The sequence below is a fragment of the Stegastes partitus genome, unplaced genomic scaffold, assembly GCF_000690725.1.
Source record: "Stegastes partitus isolate 25-593 unplaced genomic scaffold, Stegastes_partitus-1.0.2 Scaffold287, whole genome shotgun sequence".
Classification (NCBI taxonomy): domain Eukaryota; kingdom Metazoa; phylum Chordata; class Actinopteri; family Pomacentridae; genus Stegastes; species Stegastes partitus.
In genome coordinates, this window is record NW_007578018.1 from 195763 (window position 1) to 215667 (window position 19905).

Sequence of the window (19905 nt, forward strand, 5' to 3'; positions counted from 1 at the left end):
AGTAAAACTGTGACAATGTGACAGGAGCAACAAACGCTCAGAAACTGTCCGGAATTTAGAGGGTTAAGACCCGACAGAGTCTCTATATAACCAATCACATCCTGCACCTCTCAGTCATACCTGTCCTCCACCTGTCATGCTTCCCCCTGCCAATTGCCGAACTCGCGCAACCAATCAGATTCAAGCTGGAGCTCCGGTGAAACCAATGAAGGCGCGGCTTCCGTCCGGCGGTCGGAGGGGATGTCGGGATAAAAACTTAGCCGTGGTGGAGAGAAAAAGTTTGGGGAACAGCAGGAGGGAGGGGACTGAGAAGTGAAACTGTAGTAATCCGATCGCGAGCATGACCGACGCCGAGGCGCAGAGCGCTCCACCTCCGGCACCGGTGGAAGAACAACCGCTGCCCGAGAGGAAAGTCATAGGTGGGTGGAGGAGCTGATCAGGCTCCAAACTTTTTAAATTGAGCCATTTCTGTCTGAATTCGTGTGCGCCTAATAAATATAAGTGGAACAGGCGATATGTTGCTGCGTAGAGTTTGCTGTCACTGATGCAAATGTTCCTTCTTTTTTTTTTTTTTTTTTTTAAACACTCTTCTCGCCTTTTCTTCTCCTCTTCAGACTAAACCCTATTTATGCATTTTTAAACCTTTTTAACCCATGAAATGCCCTTTTTTTCTTTTTTTTTTTTTTTTTTTAAATTAAAAGTATGTTTGGATAACTGTTATCTCTTCAGCCAAATTGACAAATCACTGACTCCACGGTGTGTTTCGTTGTTAGGGAGCAACACGTGTCACGAGCTTTACTCATGTTTATGTGGGAAGTCACTATTTTTACCAATGAAGTCAAACATCGACTGAGAGCAGCAACATGGAACCTGATTGTCGGAATTTATTTATTTTTTCTAAATTTCTGATTATTAAAACTGGTTTTAAGGCATGGCTGCTTTTATTTTTGTTAGGTTTATGTTTTCCTACATTTAAATGTCATGGTTCTCTGTGGTTTGTCAGTTTTGTGTGTAATTAAGAGGCTAAGGAATAATATTTGTGCGCGTGAAGACCTGACCTAAATTTCCTTTTTATCAGGTGTCGCGCGCTCGGCAAGCGGAGCGCGCGCACGCGCCCCCACAGCTGCAACTCATATCCCTGAGAAGCTAACAATTGAGCGCGTTTAGGTGGCTTTTAAATAAACCCGCTCCTCGCCAGTTTTCTTAACAATAAAGCGTTAATTTTTATTTTCCAATTCGTGTTCACCCTTTTATTTTAATTTTAAAATTTCCCCCTTTTTTTCCCGTGTTTTAAGTGCAGGCTAGTGGTTTAGCAGCTGTGCCTCGTGACCTACTAGTGCAGACCAAAGTCTTACTGTTAATGATTGATCCAGAGAACACCCTTTCGTTTTTTTTTTTCTTGTTGTAAGCGAAGCAGCTCGTTGATGCAATCAAGATAACAGTGCGTTATGTTCTTTGAGTGACTGTGCAACCTTGTTTCGTGAAACATTGCCTGGATACACAGCTCATCCTGTGCTCCTGTTGCAGCCACCGCAGTCCAAGGCACAGTGAAGTGGTTCAACGTGCGGAACGGATATGGCTTCATTAACAGGTAATCCTTCCTGTCAGTTTACTTTGGAGCATCTTGGTCTCTCACACCACTAGGGCTGTACGATTTCAAGTTCAAAAATCTTCAATATCCCCGTGGGGAAATTTTTGTGCAGCCAGCAATGAGACAGTCACTGCCACAATCACACATGCGACAACAACAACAACAGAGAAAAGACAAGACCGATCACTTGTTTAACAGGGAAATAGCAGCAGGGACAAAAGAAAATGTATATCTATTGGTCCTGCACTTTGGCAGAACATACCTGTGCCCCAGCGGAAGTAATTGGAACCAGTGGGCCAAGGGATGGCTCTGGTCTGCGGTGGTTAAACGGCCCTTGGCTAATAACCTGGTTTGATGTAGGGCTGTCAAGTTATTTAGGTTCGTCCCTGCTGTTTTTCCACACAGCCTCACAATACCTTGTCTGTTTTTAAGAGTGAGGAAGCTGAACCAGCAAATAAAAGAAAAGGTTAAAAGAGACCCAATAAAACATTCGCATAAAAGAACTGTTAACATTTGGGAGTTGAAAAAAAAACTGACATTGAGATATTTAGTTTTTTAAGACACGTATTGCAAAGTGAAAACATTCAAGAAATGCTTTATTTATATTCTTAAAAGTTGGATGAAGCTGTTCAGAACCTTTTTTGAGTGGTGTAACACAAGCAAAGGCATCCAAATGAGGTTTTTTTTGGCTTTGAATGGCATTGCACTCATCATACAGAGCTTTTGTGGTGTTTTGTTTAAATGATCAAACTACTTATGTTGTTACTTTATGCTTTTTTGTGTGTTTCTCATTCTGCTGTGCACATGTGGAGCCTGCAAGCCAATGAGTTCATATTAAAAGAAAAGAAAAAAATCTGTATCCAAGGACCTTTAGATTGGAGAAAATGATGATGTATTAGACAGTCTTCTCTTGTATGAATAAAAATGAATCTTTTTCTATTTGTATTTGGGAGGGGAAAAAAAGGTTATAGCATTATTTGCTTCACAAATTTGCCTGATTTCACATTACTTTCTGTGGTTAGACTGTGGTACATGTCCACATCACACTGTCTTTGCTGAAACAATATATTGTGCAGCCCTACACACTATTTATCTAACTTAAAGTCCAATTAACTATTTTATTTCCTGCAGGAATGACACCAAAGAAGATGTATTTGTTCATCAAGTAAGATGGGGCAATTTTTATTTTTTTGATTTAATGTTTTTATGGTTTGGTTCCCTCGTTTAATGTTACATGTGTCTCCTCAGACTGCTATCAAGAAGAACAATCCTAGGAAATTTCTTCGCAGTGTAGGAGATGGGGAGGTTGTAGAGTTTGATGTGATCGAAGCAACAAAGGTAAGCACTGGAATGTTTCCGTTAACATCACCTCAACAGTCAGAATATTTGATATTTATCGCCCCGAGCCGCGGTGTCCTCCCAGGGCTCAGAGGCAGCAAACGTGACCGGCCCGGGCGGTGTTCCGGTAAGAGGCAGTCGCTACGCACCCAACAAACGTCGCTTCCGTCGACGGTTCTACCCCCGTAGCCCTCGGCCCGATGACCGGAGCAAAACGGGTGATGGTCAAATCCCTGCCTCTGAAGCAGATGGATCGGTGGAGAATGGTGAAGGGAGGCCACAACAGCGCCGACGTAGGCCTCGCAGGCCACGACAGGACGGACAAGATGTAAGCTGGAGTCGGTAGTGTGTGTCTGCAGACCTGGAGACTGCACTCAAAGAGCCGCACTTGATGAACGTATTTAAGACCTAAAATGCTAGTGGTTTTAAAGGTTTATTCAAGACAAATTACTTCATGTCCAATTATTTATAATTTAAAAGATTTATTCCACCTAAATAGTTCTCTTTAGCGAACAAGTTATGATTTCAAATCTGTACCTACAATACTTTGTAAATTACCTTGCTTACTAAGAGTTGGAGAAACTGTACTGGGCATATTTGGATCATTATCAGGTAAAATAACAATGTATTCATATGCTGTGGCCTTTGTCGTCACTTGATCCCAAACAGGAAGGTTTGAAAGGTTGGAGAGAGGAAAAACGTATATATTTATACAATAGTAACCAAAGAAAAACATCAGGGAGATAGATTGATAGATATTAGGGGGTGTTCCTGCAGGGAGAGATGCCATTTATGTTTTTTTAAACCGTTTTCATTTTTGCCCTCTTCCTTTGTCAGGATGATGCTGAAGAGCAGAAGGATGGGAATGAAGAGGGTGACCAGCGGCCGCCACGGCGCAGATTCTGGCGTCCATACCGCAGGTAGCTTCACATCGCTGCTCAAAAATCCCATTCACCTTTCAAAAGCATTTTTACTTTTGTATTTTTAATGTGCTTTTCCCTTAATGCAGACCATTCCGCCCTCGCCCACCGACTGATCAGTCTGCAGATGGCCAGCAGGCTGCTGCTCCAGGGGAGAGCCATGAGCAGGGAGAGGGGAAGCAGGTGGAGGCCTCTGAGGGCCCCCAGACCAACGGAGAAGTCGGCCTTGGAGACGGCCAGAAACAACGCCAGACTAGAAGACGCAAGCAAAGAAACTCAGAATCATCCACCACAAAGGTATGTATAAATGTAAGCAGTAGTGTTGTAGAAAATAGTGACTTAAATCCATCAATGTATTTAGAAAAAACACTAGTCCCTATAACTTTGTGGTCTAAGGTGCATACAAAGCATTTCTATGGGTATTTGATTATGACTGTGGAGCCTTTGCATGTCATTCTGTAGCTTTCTCCCAGTTTCTCTGTCAACTGTTAATGACAAAAACACACATTTGTTAGCTGTTCAACTTTAGTAGCACAAGTTTAAAAAAAAAAAAAAAATCAACAAAACCAAAAGAACTGTTTTCTTGTGCCAGAACCCAAAATACATGAACTAGCTTTCATGTGTTCTCATGAGTCAATGATCTGGAAACTTCTAGCATATGAAGTACATGAATATATTAAGAAATACCCCTGACGGTTGCTCTTAACACTTTTTTTTTTTTCTTTTTCTCCCCCTGCTTGCACACTGAAGAATGACACAGAGAAGTCTGCCTCAGAGCCTGGTACACCACCTCAGACCTCAAAACCATCTGATATGAAAGCCGCATCAAGATCACCGAAACCGTCCCAAAAAAGTTCTCCTAAAACATCAAAATCACCTGAGGTACAGTGTTCAAACGGGATCTTAGCTGTTCCTGATTTTTATTTTCACTAATTTTGTCATGCTTCCATACGTCTCTACAGTTTCCTTCCCCTCAGCAAGCAGCAGACACAACAGTCCCAGCAACAACGGAGTGACATCGGTGAGAGGACTGTCACATGACCCTTGGCAAGAGGTGGGACCCCACACTAGAGTGGTGAAGCCCTGGGTTAGGCAAGGTGGGAGACAGGAGGGTGTTAGGCTGCACAGCTAGAGCCACATTTGCCATCTTTCGCAGAAGGTGACTGACATGAAGTGGCTGTTTTAGATAACTGATTGGAATGATGGATTTAGTAGGGATGGGAAAGATTAATGTGGCGTCTTTAAGGACTCTTATGTTGGAGACAAAATGTTCTCTGTATTCAACAAAAGTTGAACCTCTGGAACCTGAATTTCAGACCAGTATATAGGAATAGATTTCTTTACTAGTTTCAATCCCTGTGGCTCCTTTGCATTTTTATTTCTCTTTGTTTTGTTTCTCATAGGTCCTCGGGTTGGAGGACTGGACCTATTTCAGAACACATGCACTGCTCTCCCCTCCCTGCACTCCCCCATCCTCCAACCCACCTCGTCTCTCCGTCAGGCCCCACTCTCCCCCCCCTCATTTTGTCTCGTGTTGTCCTGTCTAGACACGGACATTCAGAGAGGGACGGGGTGGGAAAGTACGGCGGTACAGGTGGTGCGGTGGGTGCACATTTAGAAATTGAAAGTACATCTTTTAAAAAAAAAAAAAAAGGGAAAAAATGGACGATATGCTTGGTAGCCCAGTTATTCCAACCACCCTTTAAAAAAAACAAATTTTCTTTACTTGACCAGATGGGGCTCATCAAGTCGTTGAGAAAGGAACCAGCCTTGTTTTTCATTTAGTGTTTTAATTTGGTTGAAGAGGGGAACCCCAAGCAGGTGTGCAGCTGGTGGTGCATTCTGGGAGTCAGTTTAGTTCTGTCACCACCTCAAATCAATTCTTGAAACATGCTACTCCCTTCATCTCCTCAGTTAAGATGGATTGATGAAAAGAAACTTTATTTCCTTTTTTTTTTTTTGTCTTACTTATTTGTGTGGGCTTTTCTTTGGAGGGGATTATGTGCAATGTCAGTACTTAAAATGCTAATTAATAAATCATGTTTGCAAATCTCAGGATTCTTCGTGTCTGATAATATCCAGGGTGCAAATCAGAAGGTATTTAAAATATGCTTCATATTAAGCACAACTTAAAGATCTAGTTAGAAATTCTTGATTGCCTTCAGGCGTTTTCAGCCAAAGTACAGTATTTTCTGATTACACGAACACAGCATCAATATTCACTCTACAAATAACAGGTCCTCTCTCAGCAATCTCTATACATTTTCTTCAGAATGTAGTGATACACACCGTTAAAGAACAAGATGGCAAACGGCACACATGAAAGATGCCAAGAAAAAATACACAAACTGGATACAAAATTAATCTACAAGATCTACTCTTCACAGGCAGCCCCTGTGACCGCACGTCTCACTTGAGTATATCAGGCTACCGTTTACAAAACCAAACACCAGTTGGAGTGCATAAAGAATTTAGACCCTCATACTTTATCAACAAGCAAACAACACGCTATATGTACATGTGACGTACCAAAATAAATCTTTTAAAGGAACATTTCTGCAGGATGTGCAATGGGTTGTTTTGGGATCAGAAAGGTGGGAACACACATGAATGAAAGTCCAGTGGGGCAATGAAGACTCTCTCCAGAAGGTCAGTCATGGTTCACCAGTGACAGCTGTCATGCTATTATGGGCCTTGGATGCTGATTCAATGCTTAAGTATAAATGACATGTTTGTTTTTTTTTTCCCCTGCATGTTCTAAATGGTTATGTCCGATGCAAAAAACTGCAGATAAGTTTTGGCAAATTCCCTTAAAGTCTACACATCAGTTCAACCGGGCCATTTTTACGCAATCTTTTATCATGATAAATTTTAACACTTGCAGTTGGTACCAAAAAGGATTTCAAACCCGAAGTATTTAGACCCAAATCCATCCATCCATCATCTAGACACCACGTCATCCTCTGTAGGGTGTCAGGAGGGGCTGGAGCCTATCCCAGCTGACTTTCAGGCTAAGGCAGGGTACACCTGGACAGGTCGCAGGTCACATTCACCCCAAAGGACAATTTAGAATCACCAGTTACCCTCTGCATGTCTGTGGACTGTGGGAGGAAGCCGGAGCACCTTGTGAGAACCCACGCAGGAACCGGGAGAACGCTCCACACAGAACAGTCCAGGGATCTTCTAGCTGTGCCCTATTTTACCCAAACCCCACTAGGTAAAGTTCTAAAATGAAATGTCATCTAATAAATCTCATTTAGGTGTGTTTACTCATCTTCTAGTGTGTTCCCACCTTTGATAAGCAGGCAAACTGTATTAACCTCATAGCTGTTAATCCTACTTGTTCCTGTACCTCCAAACTTTGAAAACTTTGGATCTCTTTTGTTTATAAAGTGCAGGAAGTCTCTCCGTCTCCGTCTGTCAATATTGCAACCGCGTGCATCGCCATGGAATAATAAAAAAAACCCTATCACATCAGCAGTCAATGCCTTCACAGTCCAGACATATCATTCTTATGTGCATCATATTCCTTGAAACTACAACAGTCAACCCCAAATCCATAGGTTTGTAGCCCTTTTTCAAGACAGAATTCATCACCATGTATTGCTGTGGCACCAAACTGTCACACACTTAACACTGCTTTGGCACCACAATCTACAACAATAGACCTCAATATACATGTCAGAAAATAAAAGTTTGGGGCCAGGCCTGTATATACAGTTCATCTCATGTTGTACTCAAGTTTAAGTTTTCTTCAACAGGGACTCCTCAGTTGATGCTTTCCTCTCCCAAGTAGTCCAATTCAGTGCTGGGCTTGTCCAGGTCCATGTCCATATCCATCATCCCTCCTGCTGAGTGCTGGTGGAAGTTGGCTGCGATCTGGTCAAACGTTTTACCCCGCGTCTCCGGCACCCGGAAGAATGTGAAGATGAGGAAGAAAAGGAGAAGCGCTGCAAAGATCAGGAAGACATATGGCCCACAAAGGTCCTGGGAAAAGAAGGGAGGCAGGTCAGATTATAAGAAATAGACATCGGGCATTTGCAAAATCACTAAAACAAGAAGGTAGGATTGTCATAAATACTCACAGCAACATATTGGAAGCCCATGCCGATAATGAAGTTGGCGGTCCAGTTGGAACAGCCTGCTACAGCCATGGCAGCTGGCCTTGGACCTTGAGAAAACAGCTCGGCTACAAAGAACCACGGGATGGGACCTGGGCCCACCTCAAAGAAGGCCACAAAGCCGAAGATAGCCAGCATGCTCAAGTAGCTCATCCCAGGAACACTGTCCTGTCAAATGGAAGGCAAGATGAAAATCTGAAGCTTGTAGAGTCTAGTAAATGTAGAAAAAAACACTTCTTTCATGCTTGGATCTTCAGGGCACTCACCAGTAAAGCGAGAGCAATGGTCATGACGATGGCACATATGCACATTCCACCCAGTCCTAACATGTGGAGTGTCCGTCGACCCATCCTCTCGACGAGGAAAAGCTGTAAAAAAAGATAAAGAAAACAGGGTCACAAACAGGCTGATCTCCTCAGTAGCCAACTAAGACATACAGATCCTACTTTAGTTCATTTAGATAGGTACTCAGTTTCTTTGTAGGGAAATATGAGTCTTTGTCATGAATATATTTGTCATTGGCTAACTGGCACTAAACAACAACAGCTGCTGAGACTAATGGGAATGTCATCAAACTATTGTAACTAATTTTTGATTTGATGATGACACTGGATGAAGCACCAGCAGATCATCAGAATTATTCCAGCGCTTCTTAAAGAGGATATGAAAGTGTTTCTTTTTAAATTTACCAGCGATCGATCCAACAGTTTTAGAGACATTTCACTCAACTATTTCCTACATGACGTCCATTACGGTGCAGTGATTAAAACCTCAACTAAAACCACATTATTCACAATAATTATTCCAAACCAGCAGGACAGAATCTCTGATGCCTTTTCCTGTATTTAAGTGTCATCATGTTACTATTACAATTTGCTACCATGAAAAAATATTGAATCCAGATATGTTAATCAATCAAAAGTCAAAACAATTACAAATGTTTAGACTAGATGACACGTCAATCCAAATTAATTTGATAACATACAAGAATACAACTGTGACGTGGTATGCAAACTGCACGCTAGACAAAAATACATTACAAACTTTCTTGGTGATATTTATTTGTTAAAAAGTTTACCTGTAAATTATTAATATAAAAAATGTATGGAAGTTTCGCTTCTCCTACTTCAGAAATCTCAACTTCAGTTACCGATCTTTCCGATTTTATTCCCATCTATATTCTGAAGCTTTGTACACAGGGGGTTTGGTGATATATCATTCATAATCTGATTTAAATTACATTTTATTCCTAAAAATATGCCTATTTTTTTCTCATGGTTGACAGGGTTTTTTTTCAGATTTATGGAGTGATAAAAAGAAATACCTAAATCCTCATTGGTTAGAAAAAGAAAAAAAAGTAAAAAAGAAAAACCTTTCAGTTTAATTTATCCACAAAATGCAAAAACTTTCATTTTACATTTTAGAAGTTTATACAAATTAATACATTTTTGATGAGGAAATACTTTATTTGCATATTTATATATAATGTTTTAGAATACTTTTACTACAGTAAAAAAAAAAAAAGTCTTAGTCTAAATAATCAACTGGATAAGTTTCATTGTGATATCTGTTATTTATTTATTTATTTTACTTTATTCTCTTCTTGATACACGCTATAACATAAAATCATGCTTTCTGACCCATTTAATGACATTGAAACATCATGACTTGTCAAGCCAAACTTGGCCTACATGGATGGAGGAATGTCTGATAAGCAGCCACAAGAAAAAGCATGATCAGCCTCTTCTTATCTTATTTGCTCATTGATAACGGTGTTAAACAGTAATCGAGACACACTGTGGCACACAGCAGGACTGTGGTCTTTATCGCACTAAATTGAAAAAAGATATTGAATTCAGATTTCCTGTAACAAAGGAGGGACATATCAAAAAGCAGAGATGGTAGCACGTTGGTGTAATTTCTCACCGAGACCACGGTGAAGGCACAGTTCACTGCTCCAGCTCCTATGGTGGCATAGACTGGACTCTGGACTCCTGCCTTCATGAAGATACTGGTGGAGTAGTAGAAGATCTGCCAGAAGGGTAAACAGATTTAGGTTAGGTCAATATTATACTGCACTTCCCTTTTCTTTTTTTATAATTAGCTTTTTTCTGGATTTTAACTGTCACTGTGATGCAAAATGTAATGAATCCTGTAATTTTCTGGTTGTGGTTGAGCCAAAAGGAAACCCTGACTCACTGCGTTGACCCCAGACAGCTGCTGGGAGAGCTGCAGCAGGATGGAGATGACGATGGGCTGGCGGTAAAGCGACGAGCGAAAGAGCTCTGGGATGGACACCTTCCTCTCCATGTCCATCCTCCTCTTCTCCTCCTTCATCTCGGCCAGCATGTCGCCCACTTCCTGCCTTCCTGTTAGCCTCCTCAGGCCTGCACCAAGGGGCAAACGTAAGTAGTGAAAAGTATGTTTACCATGTGTTTTTTGTAGCTTGCAAGAGAGTCTATTTTGGCTCCTTGTTCTCTTTTGAAGGAGCTTTCAGGGCCAACTTAATGTCTTATAGACTTTATACATTCAACCCCATAAATGTAACATAATGTGATCCAAGGGTACTTTAGTGTGAAGAAAAAGTATTTTCTAGTTAGATAGTATTGTACACTTCAACATCATTCCTTACTTTTTCTACAGTGACAGTCTGAGTTCCAGTGCAATACCTAAATAAATTATCCGCCTTAAGGGAGTAGTTCATTCCAGTCCTACTAGCTGATTGAAACACAGAAAATGTTTCTTCAATACCTCCATGTGCCGCCTAGTCCAACTATTGCAGCCAAAACTACAACAACAAGTGCAGTTGCTGAGGAAACAATAGTGAATAATGACAAATGTTGGACCCCTGAACCTGCACATTGCTGAATCAGTTTAACCCTTCTAATATTTTGGGGGTTAATTTGACCCCATTCGATGTTTAACTAAATAAGTGCTTGACATATTTTTTTCTGTTTTATTTAAAGGAGCATTTACACATAAACTTGGGAAACAATTTTAATTCTGATCACTTTCTGGAGGTTTAAATTAAACCCAAGGATGAAAAATGTCAGTAAACTTGAAGGTAATAGGAGGGTCGACACTGTCTGGATATCTTAAAGGGATGCTCAAGCATTTTCTCTTCAGAAAATGCTGACAAGAGACCCATTTTAAAAAAGAATCATTAAAGCTTAAGTGGCGGATCTCCTGACATTCAGTTTCTCATATGCCAAGCTCCAAAAACACTGGATCCTACAAGTCTCATAGCACAACAGATTGCCATTAAAAACCTAAAAACCCACTTTTTTCAATCAAAGTTTGTATTGAATGTGTTCTGTTAAAAATGTCGACTCCCAAGTAGGTAAGATAACCACGGTGACACAATAATGGCAAATCCAAGACCTTAAAGGTGTCTCTAGAACACATTTGAATACCCAACTCACCACTCTTGGCATGGTGTTCCTGACACCGGACAATGTAGAGGAACCGAGGGCTCTCCGGACAGAAGGGCAGCAGACCCATCTGAAGCACAGTCGGCACCACGGTTAAACCCAGCAGAACGGGCCACAACTCCTCACTGCCGAGTAAGGACTCCAGACCAAGGATCTGCACAGGAATACATTTTATTGCTATTATTTTTTAACCAACTATAAAAGACGGGACTCGAAACATGTATTGTTATTGTTACAACATGGAGGTGAAGGAAAATAAGCCTTCAAGATGTGTAAGCAGGTTTAATAAATCTGGTCCAGAGATGCCACAGAAACACATTTGTTAAGGACAGGAGATGAAATATCAGGAGATGCGAGCAGAGTACAAAATAAGGAATGTTTGTCTCGGTGGCAGCCACACCTGTGCTATGAGAATTCCAGTGACTATAGCCAGTTGGTGCAACGTGCCCAGCGCCCCTCGAAGACTCGTAGGTGCTATCTCCCCCACATACATTGGCGTCAGGCCGGATGCCAACCCTGCACAGAGCAGAACACATTCCAGTGGCTTTTCTTTTCATTTTTTTAAAACTAAAAGACAAAGAGACAGAAAAAAAAAAGAAACAAAACAGTGGATGGCTCACCACAGTAGGCACCGATGATGAAACGTCCAAGGATCATCATTTCAAAGGAGCGACAGAGCTTGGACAACCCCATCAGACTTCCACCCATGAAGGCAAACATGTTGTTTATGAGCATGGCTTTCCTCCTGGAAGAAACACAGACGAGCAACTTTGGAATGATGCTGCTCACATGTTGAGTATCCTCCATTTTATTTTGGAACCTGTCTCCTTTTTTCAGAAGTACATGACAATATAAAAGACATAGACGATGTAGCATGATGGCATGTTTCTTGCACTATTTGAGCCTCCAGAGGGCAGTGTCATACAGAAATTGTGAGGGTTTTAGGTAGACTCCTAAACCTTGGTGGGAAAAAAGGGCATGGTTGTGATATTTGAAGATAATTTGATAGCAGTGGTGCTTTTCATAGCAGACTGATTGAGTGTCATATATACCTTTTGTATATTTCAGAGACTCTTAACCTGACACTACCTCTAGTTCTTTACTTAAAATGCAAAAGCACAGGTGAGACAGGTGGAGAAGATCAGCAAATGTCAAATAACGATGGAGAAAATACAAAATATGGCACATTAACACGTTGAAACATTGAACATTTGGGTCACACGAGTGGCAGAAGTAGGACTCACATCTTTAAGTGGAAGTAGAAGCAGCAATATTACAATTTAAAACTGCTCAGTTTAACTTTAAAGTATTTACATAGAAGTATTCACGAGATGCTAAGATAAGCTTTTATTAGTATTCTATTTCTTTTTGTTATACTATTATACATTTAGATGCAAGCAGATATTATAGCTGATACATGAACTATTTTATTTCGTTACATATACTGCCAGGTGGTTTGATGTACTGCGTAACAACGTACTGCATTTTAAAACATCTATTATGCTCTAATAGTTTTTAAGTCATAATCTGCTGTAAAGTAACTGTCAGATAAAGGCAGCACAATAGTTCCTCTGCAATACAGTGAAGTCGAAGTTGCCTAAAATTTAAATTCTTAAGAAGATATCTTAGAATTGTAATGAGTACATTTACCTCAACCTAAGTGCAACCTTTACTAAAAAGCTTAACAAAACACATAAAGACTTCTTAAAGATTCCATTAGACATGTTTTAAGGCATAAAAAGAATCTGATTCGTACAATAAGTTGATCTTTTTTCTAACACAAAAGTTCAATTTTTTTACTCATTGAAAAATTCAGAATCTATTGATATGTAAAACGTTTAAATAAGTTTAAATACTGAACAGTGTGTCTGCCACTTCAATGAATAGTCTATTCTTAGGGTGTGTGTGCTGAGGGTTTCACTTTCTTTGTCTTTTTATTTTAAGTCTTAAACCGCTATTTAAAATAACTCTTTGCACTACGCATGAACGAAGCCTTACACACATGATTCTGCACAGTGAAGGTTAGACACTCAAGTGAAGCAACATGAATAAGATCTTTAGTGGGAAAGGAGTTTAAATGACAAACAAAACCTGCTCCCATCTTTCATTTTCCTCCTCCAGTCTGTTTTAGATCTACAATTAGGTCTACTGTGTTCGAGGGGACATCTGTCTTCACGGGAGACTTGTGTTGCGTCTAAATCACTTTGACCTCAGAGGTCTTCACCGGCCTCATCAGTGACAGCTGCTTTTTTTAGGAAGACCTTGTCCTGAGTGTACCCACGCTGATTGCTGCCTCCCCCCGACCCACAATCCTCTACCTCTGTCCTGACCCAGTGCCGCCAGTTGTTAAGATCCCCTTTCAGTCAGTGGAAGCTGTGGGTGCAGTGTAGGTTACAGAGGGAAACTGGGTCAATGAGTAACATCTTGGCCAGAGCTTCCCCTGAATGACTGAGAGTGGACACTGGGATCCATTCTGGATTTAAATAGAGGTGAGGAAGAGACACTGATGTAATTTGATGGTCCGAGTCAAAGATAGCAAAAGTTAGGGCATAATGTGATAATTTTATCTGGTGCATAAGCCTTTCTGTCCTAACGAAGTCTAATACCTTAATCCTTTTCTATTTTATGTCATCATTTTAATATATATATCCTTCTTCATTATTCCACTCAATTCACCAAATGCACCACACCTGACCTGACAGCTTGATTTTTCCATTATTTTCTTTGTACCAATTTGCGGAGCAAAATGAGGGGAAAAAAACAGCCTCTTAGGGTGAAAAATAAAGTTCTTTTGACCAAATTTGCTCCATCATATAACAGGTTTGTAATATTACATCGAAGCAGCGCTGAACCATTGAAGACCCCATGTACATATCAACGAGCCTGAAAATTTACTGGACTCCAGCTACGTTATTTGTCAAGTTATAGCACTTCAAACATTGCCCCACAGATTGGCGTGAAGAAAACAACGCAAAAAATCAACATGACCCCACCCCTCTTTAGGAATTTTTAACTCAACAACTAATGTTACCTATGATCCCAGATTTTACTTGTTTTACTAAATACCATACGTATGCGCAGACTGAATTGAGGTGGAATGACCCATTTACTTTGTGTAAAGCACCAGTTCCACTGGCCCAAAACAGTCTGAGAGCATAATACTACCACCTCCATGCTTGGCGATAAGCATGATGTTCTTGGGGTTGAGGGCCTCACCTTTCTAAATGTACGGTATGCACTTACATAGCACCTTTTTAACCTGAGCTTGGTTCCATAAAAGTGCTTTACAATAGGTTTCACATTCATCCATTCAGACACACTCACACGCAAAGCTGCCATGCAAGGTACTCATCTTCCATTGGGAGCAACTTTGGGTTCAGTGTCTTTCCCAAGGACACTTGGACACATATAGAGGCTGGGGATTGAATTATGACTCGTGGACAACTACCACTACCACCTGAGCTTTGGTTTGAGCACCTTTTTTCCTCCAAACATATTCTATCATTGTGGCCAAATAGCTCCACTTTTGTTTCATCTGACCAGAGAAGTTTCCTCAAGAAGGCCTTTTCCTTTTGCATGCGATCAGCAGCAAACCTCAGTTGAGCCTTAAGGTTCCATGTCAAGAGGAAGCTTCCTTCTCTATTCTAAAACATACTTGACTGTGGACACTGAGGCTTTTAATTCATTGGTGATTCTTGGTGAACTCCTGACCATCTTGACCAACTGTCTCTCAGAAGCAGGGGATAGCTTGCTTTTTCTGTTTGATCGTGGCAGTGACACAACTGTACCATGCACTTTATACTTAAAAACAATTGTTTGCAAAGATGATTTTGGCATGTGTAGCTGTTTGAAAAGGCTCCAAGTGACCGACTTAAATGATTCCTCAGACTTTCCTACTGTCGTCTTTGTGGCTGAGTCCAATGAGTGCATAAAATGGGCCCTGTATAAATTGGCTCAGAGCTCAGTCACCAGCTGTAGTCAAATGTAATCACTCACAAGACTTTAAGAGGCTTAGCAACTAAGAAAATTTGATTACCACAGCTTTTGACATCACCAAAACTGATATTTGAAGTTGCTGTATGTATATTTTTGACTCAGCAGATTTTGTCATATTTCCAGATGACCTATATTAAATAAATCTAAAGAACTACAATGCATGTTTGTATTTTTGTGACAAAGACACATGGGTTTCAATGGAATACAGGCAGACAGTCCAGCACACTGTACCAGCTTGGAAGGCACATATACAGACAGCGTACACCGAAAGGCACAACCAAGTGGCTGGGAAAGTGTACAGGAACATGTCTGCCTAGTATGGATTAGAAGTCCTGAGGTCCTGGTGGGACACAACAGAGCCAAGATCCTGTAGGACTTCAAGTTCCAGACTGACAAGGAGGTGAGGTATCGAGAGGTTTGAGGGGCACAGATGTGGAAGATGAATGCCTGGGGCGTCTCATACAATGTTCAGGTACCACAGAGGACACAGGACAACGTACACCCTTGACACAACTAGAGATAAAGTTTCAGCATGTGACATTTCATGCTCTCCTACCTGCCCAGCCACTCAGACACAAAACCCACGCAGGACGAGGAGAGCATGCCGCCAATGGAAAAGATGGCCACGGACAGTGACCAGAGGGAGGTGAGGGTCCCTGCTGGGATAGGCTCTCCATACCGGTGCACCCATGTAGCGTTGTAGTCCGCCTCAATGATCTGCAGAGGGCGCAAAGATAAGTAGATGTAAGTAATGAGTGAATTGGACCTCTCTGGGAGTGAACAAGAAGAGCATCTTGCTAAAACAATCTGCATAAAAAAAGCAGGTGTGGCATTTAAGGCTTGCTGTAAAGGTAACTTGCATCCAGGGCTTGTGAAACAAATCAATAGCCAAGGTATTAAGTTATTGTCGGATTACATAGGTCTTAATTTCAAAAACTGACAAGGATTACAATATTTTATCATCTAATATTTACCTTTTTTGCTTTGTTTAATAAATGGAAAAAGGGAAACTACTCTCTCCGTAACATACAATGCATCAGTTGATTATGCTGGAACATAATCAGTGCATCAGACACAGCAAATACTCAGCAGCATCTTGCTAAAACAACTCAATTGTCATGTCCAACAGAATTAACTGAAAATACCACTCATACAGATACAGCAGCTCAGCTTCTATTTCGGTGTCTCTGTCAAGCCAGGTTCACAGCAGACCCCTGAATACCAGCAGCCGAGTCAGAACCTGACTTGGCCTATTTCCATTCATCTCCCTTAGTGACTGTAAGTCTATTATAACATACCGAGCAGCACCGCCTGCTGCTAAGATTACATACAGATATGTGTAACTAACTGACAGTATTAAGCCTTTTTGTGGGGCATCCTTCAGTCTTGACAAAAGAGTGTAACGCAGATGACACTTTGGAAGCTCATGAATCAGTCTAGATACATTCTTTACATGCAGTACCCAAGCGTGCCACCATACTGGAACACCAGATGTGGTTGCAATATGAGCAGCAATATAATTTATGGTTGGAGCAAGTCAGGTTTTTAAAAGTCATGTGCCTCCATCTATATATATACACACACACACACACACACACATATACATATAAATACAGTGTTTGCATTTGAAGGCTCACTATGAATGAACAGTGCCAGGTTTGTATTCAGATGTGACAGAAAACTAATCATGCATCCCCTCCGTCCTCATAAAGCAGACACAATTTCCCTTTGTTGTCTGTTACACTGGACATATTTTGGCAATCCCGTGTTTCCGTGAGGAGGGTGTCGTCATTATGTTGACACAGTTGACAATCCACTCCACCCTGCTTTTTCTGCGTATCCCCTTGAATGCGAGCATTAGACATGTCTTCTACTTTAAAAGTTTATTTTCAAAACATTACCAAGCAGCATGGCAGGATGTTGTAGGTAGGAAATAATTATTACATGTCATTGTGTTAGCATCTTTTTTTCTACTTTTTTCCTGCAAACGGGCCCTCCTTTGGCACGTTCATGGCCAGATCTGACCATCATCTCTATGATCGGTGATTTTTCTTTTACCTTCTGAGGTGCATTAATGACACCGATGTTGTAGCCAAACTCTAGAGATCCTAGGACAGCAGTGAAGACTGACAGAGCAAGGGTTCCAGTCACTGTCTGGAATAGAAACAGACACACAAAGAGAGGTGAGTATCATATTAAGGCTTTCAGAACAGTGAATAAAGCTGAGAAGTGGCATAGCTGTAATTATGGCGAATAACAAGAGAGCCTATAGGATTGGTTTTGTTACACACTCTTATCCCTGCTCCAATAACATCAACTATATATAACTGTGATCCTGATGAGAGACAATCTCTTCAGTGCCGACCATGACTTTACTGGCTACTTTACTGGTGACGCCTGAACTTTAGCTTCCCTCCAGTTTCCCATCAGGCCAGTGGCACCTGTCTCCACGGTGACAGACGAGATGACCTTGGGGATATGAAGTCTGCGCCTCCAGTAAAGTGTGCATGTATCTCAAAAGTGAGCCATCTTGCAAACAATGTTATTTAACATTAAGTGTTTGAAGCCTCACTTGGCATTTCATGCTTTTGGAGTATTGAGAGATTTGTAAAGTATTTTAAGGACTGCTAGATAAATAAGAATACAGAGGCATCATTGCAAGGTTTAAAGAAATGTTGTCGTTTTGGTGACACGTGCCTTTAATTTGGTCACAAAAATATGATGCAAAACATTTTCTGGTCAAATGTAGACTTTCATTTGTGTGGGGAAACACTTGATTAAAGTGTATTATCTCATTTTATACAACATTTAATGATAAAATATGAATGCTGTACATCATGTATACATTTTTATTTTCTATTGAAGAAATATTGATCCTATAATTCTACTTTTTTTTCTTTTCTATGGATCATTCAGCAACGTTTAACCATTTGTAACTTGTCCAAAGTAAGTCCATAATACATCTTGACCTTGCTATGTTGAGTCTCGAGATAAGTGCTGTTTAGTATTCATGAACCAAAACAAAAGGGTGTGTGTTTGGGACTGTGTGTCCTTGCAGCAAAGGTAAAGGACCAGAAGCAGCTACTTGTGCTTTATTACACTTCATGGTGACTGCATTTCACTGCATGCACAGTTGAATGCTCAGTAATTCATTTACTTTGCACTTACCATGAATTAATCATACGTGTTGTTATTAACGGTTAAGATACAACAGATGATCACGTCTTCCTGTGACATCCTCTTGAAATCAAACCTTCCACTGATCTGTTTATACTAAATATAAGAACCTATATGGTGCATTTGCTTCTTTTTTTGTTTCAGTTTTCATAATTAAGGAATCGCTTTCATTAAAACTTCTGAGCAAACACACGCCTCAAACCCCTTGAACATCAACAGATCAGAGTGCAGACACTGCCCACATACTGTCTCCTGCTAATTGTCAATGGAGCAGCTGCAGAAAGTGTTGCCTCAGTGGCATCATAGAAAGCCGTCTGCTCTTTTTTGTTTAAAGATCATGGAATGCTAAATTATGCACAATGGAAAGGAAAAGCATGGTTTAAACTGACACTCACGTCTACCTGACCGAGAAAGTATTTCTCCAAAAGAGCTAGGGGAGCTTTGTTTTGGACTTTGTGGCATTGTTTATAAGGGTGGTGGAAAGGAACCAGTCAAACTAGATGGCCACAGTAGTAAGCTGTGACCCTTAAACTCAGGTATTTAATTGGCCAAGGTCACCACACAGGACTAAAGTAGGCTAAACTTTTTATTTGTTTATTTTATTAAAAAAATAAAAACAAAAATTAACCCATCTATTGTTAGTTAGAAATGCCTTTATTAGACTCTAGTGCAATAAAGGCCATTGGAGTTGATATTTTATAGATATTTATGTTGTATACTCGAGATATTTCTTACCTTTTCTTATTTTTATTTCATCTTTTCTTTAAAAAAAAAATGTTCATATCATTCCTATATTCAAGTTTTATGGACTGAAAAATCATTGAGTTTGTCCTTATTTGCTGATCTACACGAGACCAATTATAATTCTGAAAAGCTAAGCATGCAGTTTCCTTTACAGTCTTTCTGAAGGCGATGCGTAAAATCTTTCCATAGGCGCACAGCGTTCAGGTGCGCACTTGCCAAGCCAGAACTAAAAGCTTATCCTGCAACACGCAACTCTTCTAATCACTTAAGCGATTCAATATTGTTGCAAATTGTAAAGAAATTACCTCCCCTCCGAGTTGCTGAAACCCGGCCGGCATGACTTTGGCAGCTCCAGGCACCCAGTAGCAGTCGGTGACAGATGCGTCCTGTGCCAAATGGGAAACAAGTCCCGGCTTAAAACTTCAAGTACTTTAGCACCGAGAAGATTTATTAAATCCAAAAGAGAAGCTTGATCAATCTGGCCGTTCTACAGGTTGTTCTTTTCTTCTTTGAAGTTTGTGTTGTCCGTCCAGCTGGGATAGAGTGACACCCGCATACCCACGTGCACGCCTCTCGTATACAGCGGA

At 40.7% G+C, this 19905-nt stretch overlaps 2 protein-coding genes across 3 annotated transcripts; one reads left to right on the forward strand and one right to left on the reverse strand.

Moving 5' to 3' along the window:
- The first annotated feature begins 284 nt into the window (after window positions 1-284).
- Window positions 285-5904, forward strand: LOC103358021 (Y-box-binding protein 2-B). 2 transcript variants are annotated; one of them, XM_008282817.1, is made up of 10 exons: window positions 285-419; window positions 1528-1591; window positions 2723-2756; window positions 2840-2929; window positions 3015-3257; window positions 3767-3849; window positions 3939-4146; window positions 4600-4731; window positions 4812-4903; window positions 5253-5904. In XM_008282817.1, the coding sequence occupies exons 1-9, from the start codon at window positions 341-343 to the stop codon at window positions 4863-4865; spliced, it is 987 nt and encodes a 328-aa protein (XP_008281039.1). In that variant the 5' UTR covers window positions 285-340; the 3' UTR covers window positions 4866-4903; window positions 5253-5904. The 2 variants fall into 2 exon arrangements, with proteins under 2 accessions (XP_008281039.1, XP_008281038.1); XM_008282816.1 differs by having other exon boundaries at window positions 4812-5904.
- On the reverse strand, window positions 5623-19905 carry LOC103358020 (solute carrier family 2, facilitated glucose transporter member 4). Its single transcript, XM_008282814.1, has 11 exons — window positions 19624-19905; window positions 17456-17551; window positions 15954-16114; window positions 12022-12146; window positions 11802-11917; window positions 11393-11555; window positions 10170-10357; window positions 9897-10001; window positions 8237-8338; window positions 7935-8138; window positions 5623-7836 (listed from the first exon to the last, which is right to left on the reverse strand). Exons 1-11 carry the CDS (start codon window positions 19654-19656, stop codon window positions 7618-7620), a joined length of 1512 nt encoding a protein of 503 aa, XP_008281036.1. The 5' UTR covers window positions 19657-19905; the 3' UTR covers window positions 5623-7617.

Excerpts from the sequence above, each read along its gene's own strand:
- LOC103358021 (XM_008282816.1), top strand. The coding sequence starts at position 341 with ATGACCGACGCCGAGGCGCAGAGCGCTCCACCTCCGGCACCGGTGGAA. Across the intron at positions 420-1,527 it reads GCCCGAGAGGAAAGTCATAG|CCACCGCAGTCCAAGGCACA; the intron begins GTGGGTGGAGGA and ends CTCCTGTTGCAG. Across the intron at positions 3,258-3,766 it reads CACGACAGGACGGACAAGAT|GATGATGCTGAAGAGCAGAA; the intron begins GTAAGCTGGAGT and ends TTCCTTTGTCAG.
- LOC103358020 (XM_008282814.1), bottom strand. The coding sequence starts at position 19,656 with ATGCCGGCCGGGTTTCAGCAACTCGGAGGGGAG. Across the intron at positions 12,147-15,953 it reads GTGTCTGAGTGGCTGGGCAG|GAGGAAAGCCATGCTCATAA; the intron begins GTAGGAGAGCAT and ends TGTTTCTTCCAG. Across the intron at positions 8,339-9,896 it reads GTGCCTTCACCGTGGTCTCG|CTTTTCCTCGTCGAGAGGAT; the intron begins GTGAGAAATTAC and ends CTTTTTTTACAG.